Below are 10934 nucleotides of genomic sequence, written 5' to 3' on the forward strand. Positions count from 1 at the left end.
AATGGTAGCTTTTTCCTACCTTTCCTCATGACACTTAAGCTTGTAATACAAATGTCTGGCAAATTACAGTCATGGAATGTTTCACCAATAACAATAAAGAAAAAAAAAACATACATATTTTTTGTATTTTACATCCCTATAACTGTATTGATAAATAGATTTCATATCTATCTATCTATCTATCTATCTATCTATCTATCTATCTATCTATCTATCTATCTATCTATCTATCTATCCTGAAAATCAGAAAGTCTTACCATGAATTGGAAGCTTTAACCCATCCATATTCTCACTTGTGATAAGCCTTTCTGATTGTTAGATTACACTACTGCTGAGGTTTCTTGCTAGTAGGAATCTCAGCACTGAGGATGGTCTGTCTTGCTGAGCTGCACGCAAATGCAGCAATGTTGGGGAGCAGCTAATGCAGAAAGCCATTTACTTCTGCCAAAGCAGTTTCACTGCTGGTAAGCTCAAGGAAGACATGGGATGGGAGGTATGTTTGTGTATGTGTGACTGCATGCATGTGCAAATGTGTGTGTGTGTGTGTGTGTGTGTGTGTGTGTGTGTGTGTGTGTGTGTGTGTGTGTGTGTTTGTGTGTGTGTGTGTGTGTGTGTGTGTGTGTGTGTGTGTGTAAAGGAGTACCTTTGGCAATACTATGCATGGACATCCAGAGAAAACGCCACCTCTATTATGTCTGACATTGATACTTTTAGCTAGGTTGTGATGCAGAGATATGGAAATGAGACAATATGGATGTCTTTCTTATTACAGCCATGACTGTCTCTGAATTTTTTTCTCCGTGTCACATAAATTAATCCATGTGCTATAGATATCTCTGAATCCCAGGGAAATATATGCATCACTATCTATTTATCTATCTATCTATCTATCTTTCTATCTATCTATCTGTATGTATCTATATGGATTCTATGAGGCTGGTTGATAATGACAGAGGGTGGCTTTTTATTGTTGACCCACTTTGGTTGGCCACAGATAGCTGACAATTGTGTGATGAAGGATAATCCCTGTGGAAGGGGAAAGTGTCCCTTCCCTGGGGATTGTGCAGTTTCAGATTTAGTATATTAATTAGCAGACACCCCAACTCCATGTGCAAAAAAATGGGAAAAAGGGGTGATGAGTGGAATGGAATGGAATTAGCAGGTGGTGTGCTTGCCCCCCCCCCCCCCGAAAAACACTGTTTGCTTTAATGCATGTTCTGAGGAATAACCTTGGAAATTTGAGCAAAATTGTTGATGTTTTGCAAATACATTACTGTGTTGATGTTAAGGTTATCAATGTAATGTTGAATTGTTGAACTGACTATTGTCACTAATTCCATTGTATATTTTGCATATATATTTATTAAAAAACACACACACATCCACATCTCCAAGATGGTTATGCCACTGGGGAAAAGGAGAAAATTCTTGAATCCCACTGTTTGCTGGTCTCACATGCATGCATGCACATCTGCACACACAAGGACATGAAAGTATGCATGCACATACAACATGTAGACAGACACCCACATACTTTCATATACACACATGCATGCAAAGAAAAAAGAAACTGGAATTGATCAACAAGCTAAGGATTCCTGTTCTGATGATAAAACCAGTTGATTAGTGTCACTGTACAAATGCAACAATTTGGAAAATCTTTTTTAAGGGAACTTTGCCACTCAAACTTAATTATTCTTACTCTAAGGTCACTACATGTCAGAATCTTTTCTCAGTGTCACATATATTAATCTACCTGTCACCGGCAATTTATGCTAGTTGTGGTGATATATCTGAAAAATCCTTTTTTTAAAAGAATTTAAAGTACAAATGTTTACTGTCTGAGGGAATTGTATATAGTTATCAAAACTCCAGATTTCATAATACAGTCTACCAAAAAATGTCACTCTATCCAACAGTGCACTTAATAAACACTTCTTACTTGTAACACTGTGGGTAACAGTAATTTCATGACCAACAAGCAGAATGTCAATATGTTTACCTACAGTATTTGTATTTCTAACAATTACATGCTGTGTCACAGTATGTTTGAAATGTAAACATTGATAATGGAAAGTATGGAAAGGTTCCTATAATGCAGACCAACAAGATATGTCTAAAACGTTTTCTAATTAATATAAGCATCATGTGCAAAAAGAACTAAAGTTTGCAGAGTCCATATCAAGCTATTTAGGAGAATACATGTAAGGAAATTATGGGTAAATAATGGCAAAAATTATATTTAGAAAAAAAAAGCAGATTAGAAGAACTGCAACCTATGATATAAAATAAAATCAGTAGTGCAGGATATCATAGGTTTGCAGCAGCAGATATCTAAATATCTTGGGTCAGATCCTGGAACAGTAAGCATCACAGCATATGACACCAGTCAGAAGGACCAGATTTGCATGTGGGCCACAACACTGCTTTGGAGGTTCTTCATAAAATGGGTGCACGCAGATAACATTTAACACTTAGTTGGTGCCTGCTGTCCTCTCACATCTCTGCTGACAAAATTTTGACAATGCACTGGATTCTTTCCTTAATCATTTTTATAAGCTCTTGGCCATGTGAGAAGATATGAACTTCTGCTATACTTTTGATGTTAACATTTATGTGTATAAATTATTCTGCAGTTTTATTTAATTGCTTGAACGTTTTCTGTGTTTTGCCTGTATAACACTTATGTTCATCAGATTAAAAATAATACTTCCGGTGCACTTTAAGTGTTTTATAGTATTTTCCATCAAGACCTACTCCTGCACCTTTTTGGACTCACTGTTTTTTGAGTTTCTTGCCTTTTAAGTACACTGTTATAGTTGCAACCATGTCAAGAAGATGTCAGTACAGTTAATTATTTCACTGATCTGAACATTCTGAGCCAGTTTTGACTTTTGTTATTTTTGCAGTTTCAGGAGCCCAGACCAGTGTAACTCAGCCTCCGTCACAGTCAGTGTTTCTTGGTGAAAATGTTAAACTTCCTTGTACTTTAGGTTCTGGTATTGATTACTATGGTGTACACTGGTACCGACAGAAACCTGGAAAGAATCCTCAGTTCCTGTTGTGGTACAACTCTGACTCAAAGAAACAACATGGCTCTGGGGTCCCTAGTCGGTTCTCTGCATCCAAAGACAATACCAACAGTATCTGTTACTTGTCCATCTCAGGCATTCAGGCAGAGGATGATGCTGATTATTACTGTGATATCTGGGATGATAAGAACAATGTGAATCAATAAACACAGTGATTCAATTGCACAGGGAGCTGAAATAAAAACCCTGTGCATTAATGATTTGATTTTTTATTGTAGCTTACACGATGCAGGTGTTGTATTTTTCAAGATCTTCATGTAATGCATCTCTAACCATGTGAAAAGCCATCTTTCCTCATGTCCTTATAACAGCTGTTACCACTGCTATGTGATGTCACATAAGATACAAAGCCTGAGTTAATAATTCAGCAATACCTCACATAATAACAGAGTAAAACAAGTGCAGTGTAAGGACATTAATTACATTTTTATTTTTTTCTAATATCCAGGGCTTCATTAAGCATGACTATGAGGTTATGACAAAATGGAGCATATTCAAAAAGCCCATAATGTATGACAATGACTCAGGGGAAAAATCTGCTATATCAGTGAGTGACATCTTTCTGGGATTATCAGTGTATTAAACTATGGAACATTCTCAGGATTCAATAAAATTCATGTAGGGTCCATGTACAGCCTATATGGAATGTACCTATGTACACACCCATGGTTTTAAAGCAGGATTGTGATTTGATAAGTAATGTGTGCAAATAACTGCAGTAAAGCTGTATTCACTGCATGAGTGTTCTAATGTGACTCCAGTCAACTGTAAAAATGAAATTAATAAAGAATGCAAAAGTAGTTGCCTCATAAACCTATTGCACAACCAACAGTATGGTTTATGGCTGTCTTCAGGCCACTATCAGTCAAATAATGCTTTATATTTCTCCCACTCCAGGAAAAAATATATGGGTAAGGTAGCCTACGTTCTGGGCAGTTATCATGTGTATAAGTGACAGATTTGAAAGAACAAAAACAATAAAGTTTAAAGCAGGATTGTGCTTTGATAAGTAGTGTATTCAAATAACTGCAGTAGGGCTGTATTCACTGCATGTGTGTTCTAATGTCACTGCAGTCAATTGTTACATTAAGTGTACATGTACCCTGGAGTCACAGCTTTTGGGTTCTACTCCCATGCTAGCCAGCTAAGACATGAGCGGCTGTCTAGTCTACTAAATGTACACAAACATACCTCTCAACTGTCACGATTTTTTTGTAATGTAATGACAACTGCCCAATCTGTCTGGTCCTTGATTAGCAGATAAATGATTACCTGGAATGCACTTTATCTGCAAATCTATTTACAGAACACATTGTTAGTAATGTAGGAGCACAGTAATTGAAACAATTCCATGTAGTTGTGTACATACATTTGTTAGTGCTTAGCCCCTACTGTCCCATGTTAACAGCTTGAGATGTATGCATATGAAAAGCATCTATAGAAGAACTGGAGTCACTGTACTCACAACTGACACTACACACCTGTAGAAGTATGTATTAGTAATCTATGTAGTAATATCATCTGCAAATTCACTAATGGCATGTTTTTCTCTCTCTCACCACCACTTTTTTTCTTTAATTTATTAATGTTATTTATTATTATGATTTACTATTAATATATTCTGTTAAACTAACTGTTATGATGGCTTTATGGGTTATTTCATGCTGGCTTGCTGTTGACATACTTACTGTTATGTTATTTATTGTTGTGTTCCACACAATATACCTTAATATGTATTTGGATTAATCAGTATTCTGTTCCATTATGTTAATACTAACATTGGTTTGGTTAGTACTAATCTTACCTTATCTTTATATCTAATTTGCTACAGCATGACAAGGTAGGCCGGTTCCAGGTGATCCACCTACCTTGGCTCTTCCGACCATGGTACCAGGGCCCAGTATGTCTGAGCCGCAGCCTGTTGATGTCCCCTCTGCTGCCCCTGCACTACCTGTGGAATCAGGTAATTCTGCTTCATGGGCTGGGGCTGTGCTTCTCTCTGGGAGCAGTGGTGGAGGGGGTGATTTTGTTACCTGTGATGAACTAACAGGACTGGTGCACAGGATGTTCTTCTTAACTTTTGGCAGTCATCTGCACCAGATGGAGGGAAGGCTCACCACCCTGGTGGGACAGCCTCACCCTGGAGCCCAGCCTCCATCACTGCCACCACAGGGGCAGTAAAGGAGCAGTGCCGACAGTCCCATGGGGAGAGACTTGTGTCGGACTGCTACCTTGTGGAGGCACCTGAGACTGGGATTCCAGAACACCCTCCCCCACCAAGGTGTTCACCCCCCTTGTGTCACACACCAACCCTATCTGCCGTCTTGTCTGTTTGCAAAAGCTTTCTCACCTTCCCAACTTCCCTTCTCCACACATACTTATGTCCTTTCCACAACATTCCACTTTAACCTTACAAAACAAATGGGCACATGTCCCCCCAAAAAAAAGAATAATCTCATACATAGCTCTCTATTTTGCAGGTGTCCACTGGACACATGTAATTTTGGTCCAATTGGCTTGACAATGCAATTGTGTTGTCCTCACCCCAATTTCTGGGGGTGACAGTCCAAATTCATCTACAAATTCTGTCAAAGTGCACAGTTGTTGTACAAGAAATGGATAGCTATGGTTCTTTCCTACATACTTCCTGCACATACCTACTTACTTTTCGCTATGTTTTTCTCTCTGCTTGCACCCCATTTCACCACTGTCCTATCTCCCCATTTTTCTTTCTTTAAAGATTTTTTGCATGACATGGTGCATTGTGCAGCATCTCTGAGCTCAGCTAAATAGAGTATAGTGAAATGATAGTAAACATGTAAAAATGTACACCTGTGCCTTACTTCAAACCGTAGACCATCATACCTGCAGACAATGCATTAACCTGCCACACCACACAGTTGTTAATTAAAATATCTGTTATAAGCAAAACATAGTAATTGCAAGTTACCGTCATAAAGTGTGTTTAAGCACAGTTGTGCATCATGTTGTGTCATGCAAACTTGCTGAAAGAGGAATGGAAAAACCGGAAATGTAACTTGGAGTCTGGTACTAGACTACACCACTAGAAAGCCAGACACACAGAACAATGGATGCAAGTGAGGTCTCTAATAGCAGGTAAATGTGCAGTTTTATCAGCAACATTTAGTAATACCTTTGCCCTTTTCTTAGGTTAATTACCGGCTTAGCAGTTGTAAGCTGCTTTTTGGGACGAGTGGGTCTCTCTTTATGTTGTCGCCAGCTGCATTACTTTAGTCTGAGTATACAGGGCTTGACTGTTGCACTTTGCTGGCCTAGTCTGCTCTCCAGATGTCCTATGAAAAGGATGCCAATGAACATATATCACTGAAGGTCTTTATTTTTCTTTCAAGGTGGATCACTGGTCCTACTAGAGCCTTTAGCTTAATTACTGGCTAAGCAGCTCTTTTTCTTTTCCATTTGTCTCTATAAGGGCACCACATGGCTTTTATATTGTTCTGAAAACTGTTTTGAAAACTGTTCAGCACAATTTATTGCACAACATGAACATATAGTTTACTGTGTTAGTCTGTTGAGCACTATATATTGCACTGTTTAGAGATTTTATAGTATTACTTTATCATTTACCCCTTGCTTTCTGCTGCTTAAGTTTGGCTCTACTGCTGTATAACCCTGTCCTCTCAAATGGACTAGGGTCACTGATAGCATGCTGAACTGCTGAATGAATGTTTTGTTCTATTTAATGGAGCCTATATTGCCTAACTTGTATTGTTCATAGCATAATGTCTGCTGCTTTCCATTGTTAATCCCCTAAGCCTAATCTTCCTCTAAATACTTGCTCTAGCCTCATCTAACCATAGCTTCTCTCTACTACTGTGCTTTGTTACACCCTCCTTTCTTCTCTAAACATCCCTTACCTTCTACCTTCCCCTCTACATCTGCAATATTAACTAACTCAGTGTTGTCTCCCTCTCCTCTACAGTAATCCATCCTGGGTGCTCCCTCCCTGCTTTAAATGCAAAAGGAATACCTCCAGCCATCACCTGAAGACACCCTGAATTGGCCAGCTTGCCTGGTACTTAGAAAAATTCTATAACCCCCCCCCCCCAATAAGATTGTGTAAATGTATGTTGCTTAATACTAATTAAATGTAGACTTGATGTACTATCTATAGAGTTAATCTGTCCTCACGTGTGTGCATTCTAGCAGGTTACCGCAGACCATTTGCCCTCTCCCCTCCTGTTATCACTGTCCTAGAATATATCTAAACCTAAGATTGGTCCAACTATCCCTGCTGTTTGCTATCTCCTTCTACAATTAGGTGGTAGCATCTACCAATATAAATCCTAGATATTCTTTATAATCCCAACAAGTTTTATTTTTTCACAAACAGTTGGTTATGAGTTAATATCCTTAGACTGTACATATCTTCTCCCCCCTGATAAACCACACTCTGTAAAAGCAGCCTTCTTTTTCTGGTTGGAAATATTTAGCTCATACCTTCCAACTACAGCCTTTAAACTGCTCTTTGCTGATACTTTTTTCTGCCATACTCACCTCTAGGGTTCTTTCCTGCTCCGTTCGCCCTACGGGCTCACTCTGCTCCCCTACCCTGCTCCCATTTCCCACCCACCCCCAGTACTCCTAGCTTTATTCTTATCTTACCCCACCCTTTCAGCCTAATTACCCAGTGCCAGCTCCCCCCTCATTACTCCTCCCACCTCTAGCCAGCCTTCCTAAACTCTGTAATCTGTACTCCACCCAATAATTATAGTCCCCTCCTCTCTCCTTAAATCTCTAGAATACCTCCATCACTTTTAAACTCTTTCTTCTTCATAGCCTTCTCTATTTTCCTAACCACTCATACCACTCTCTTTTTGCTTCAACATGCTCTCCTCAAGTTATCACTCCCTCCAGTCCCCCAGCCTCCTCTTTCTGTTCCTACTTCCCTTATACTATGCTACCTCATATTCCACCTATGCTTGTCCAATACCACCTACAAAGACAACTACCATACAAACCCACCTTCCCCCTCACTCTTACTCCCATTTCCACTCTATCTCCTCTTCTCTCATTCAATCCAACCCTCTGCACCTATTCCACCCTAAACTCTTCACCTCTAAAGTCAAGATACTGTCACCTGCTCCAATCTACAATCTGCCAAAATTCATGTCTGGCAGACAAATATGGTTAAAGGATATCTCCTTCAACAACCTAGTCCAAGCTGGTGATATCCATCCTAACCGTGGTCCTACATCCTTTATTAACAACACTCATCCCTTACCCTCTTCCTCCTATCTCAACATCCTAAAGATGTTTACAATTAATGCACAAAGTCTAAACAACAAAGTACACCAATTTCAAGCTTGGTTAAGCCATATCTTAGCCAGATATCTTAGCCATCTCTGAAACCTGGCTCAAGCCATTTATCTCCGACTCTGAGATTCTGCCTCCAGGATTTCATTGTGTCAGAAATGACCGACTAAATAAAAAAGGTGGAGGCACTGCCCTAGTCTACTCCAACCTTCTTACCTTAATTCCCCTCCAAATTCCAATTCCTCAATTCCAGAACACTGAACTAACTGCTGGAATTCTAAAACTAAATAAACATAAAAATATCTGCATCATTGCCCTATATATCTCACCTGGTAACAATATCTTGACACTCGAAAATATTCTCCTATGGGCCTCTACTGAAATTAACTATGAAACTTATATCCTTGGTGATGTGAATATTAACTGGAATAAAATCAATTGCCCCTCTCCCTCCCTATCCATTAACCTCTATAACTTCACTCAAATAATCCTCTCCATCACTCGAACTAGCAAAATATACCCTCCCAGATCCACTATAGGTTGGATCCTAGTCTCAGATCCAAATAAAATAACCAATTCTGGCACAATTCCTGATACCTTTAGTGACCACCTCCCAGCCTTCATGCATCGCTCAACTAGTTCCTCCCCACACCATCATCAGTACATTCAAACTCATAACCTCAGTTGCTTCAACCCAACTACTTTCTCAAGTACTTTCAAAGAAATTAACTGGCACATTCTAAACATCCTTCCTCTTGACAAGGCTATAGAATACTTCAACTTTGTCTTAATTTATACTTTAAACTCACTAGCCCCACTGAGAAACAAAAGGATAAAAGCTAAACCTGCTCCTTGGCTGTCCAAAGAGACAAAACAGATTATGCACCACAGAGACAAACTATGGAAGCTTTACCAAAACAATAAACTGGAGAATACCTTGCTCCAATATAAACAGCTCCACAACTGTGCAAAATGACTAATCACCAAAGACAAAAAATCCTACTATATCAAACTTCAGTCCAATAACAATTAAAAAAACCAAAAATTCTGGAACTCAGTAAACTCACTCCTCAATCCAGGCTCCAAGAATAATCCCTGTCCTGACCCAAGTAAATCTGATCTCGAACTAGGCTCTGAATTTAACTCATTTTTCATAGACACTATTACTACCCTCACCAAGACATTTCCCAATAATAACCCAACTGCTCTACACTCTCCCCCTTCTAACTCACCTCATCTGTTTGAACTCAAATCCATCTCCACTAACTTTACAAAAAAACTTTTGTCCAAATTTAAACCTTGCTCTAACGGTCCCGACAATATACCCTCTTCCTTCCTAAAATGTGCTGCTGATGGCATTGCTCTCCCAATCAGCATCATTATCAACTGATCCATAAAAGAATCATATGTCCCTAAACTGTGGTGCTCAGCTTATATTCTTCCTCTTCATAAAGGAGGCAAAAATACCAGCATCTCAAACTTTCACCACATTGCTTTGCTCTCACCAATCTCCAATATCCTAGAAAAATTGCATCCACCTCCAACTTATGCCTTTCCTGACCCAAAACAATCTTCTCACTCCTACCCAGCCTGGCTTCCGTCCAGGCCATAGCACAATAACCGCTTTACTCTCTTTCCTAGAAACTCTCAATCAAGCCACTTAGTTTCTACTGTTTTACTCGATCTGTCTAAAGCCTTTGATATTATTTCCCACAAGCACCTTCTCTGTCATCTCTCAAACCTTAATCTCTCACATAATGCTTTATCCTGGTTCTCCAGCTATCTATCAGACAGATCACAGACAGTCAAATGGAAGAACTCCAACTCTTCCTTCCTACCTACCCCAACTGGCGTACCACAGGGATCCGTCATTGGGCCGATGCTTTTTAACATCTTCATCAATAACCTTCACACTGCTATTCCTGATGCTAAAATCATTCAATATGCAGATGATTCAACCTTAGTCTGCTCTGCCTCATACCTCTCTGAACTGCTGACTAAACCCAAACTGCCTTCTCAACAACTGAAAACTGGATGCGCCAAAACTACCTCTCTCTCAATGCAAATAAATCAAAGATTCTACTATTCCCTCCCACAAAGACACTCTCCTACGATAAAAACAACTTCAAAGTCTATAGTCAAACCAACTCACCTATAGACATAGTCCCCACTGCCAAACTACTTGGCATTACTGTAGATGAACACCTCAAGTTTGATATTCATGTTCAACAAAATATTAAGAAAACCCACCAAAAGCTAGGTATGCTGTATAGGAATAATCGCTTTCTCTCCAACTCTACCAGGCAAACTCTGGCCTCGACTTATCTTCTTCCTTCCTTATTATACGGAGCCCCTCTCCTAACCAACCTGTCCTCCTCTTTCACCTCTAAACTAGAAAACTGCTACAACAAAAATCTCTAAATTTGCCTCTAAATCTAAAAATACCAGCCATCACTGCCTAACCCTACAATCCCTGAATTGGCTTGAATTCCCAAACTACCTAGACTATCTCCAACTGACTACTGCATGTAGACTCATATTTCACCC

The 10934-nt window shown here is 39.4% G+C and overlaps 1 gene segment (V, D, J or C); it reads left to right on the plus strand.

Annotated features, from left to right (window-relative positions):
- Positions 1 to 2488: 2488 nt before the first annotated feature.
- On the plus strand, positions 2489 to 3238 carry LOC122800301. The segment is given in 2 exon segments: positions 2489 to 2570; positions 2910 to 3238. Coding segments are annotated over 2 exon segments (375 nt in total).
- The last annotated feature ends 7696 nt before the right edge of the window (positions 3239 to 10934 follow it).

Source organism: Protopterus annectens, chromosome 4.part0 (genome assembly GCF_019279795.1).
Source record: "Protopterus annectens isolate FY-2018-M chromosome 4.part0, PAN1.0, whole genome shotgun sequence".
NCBI classification, from domain to species: domain Eukaryota; kingdom Metazoa; phylum Chordata; order Ceratodontiformes; family Protopteridae; genus Protopterus; species Protopterus annectens.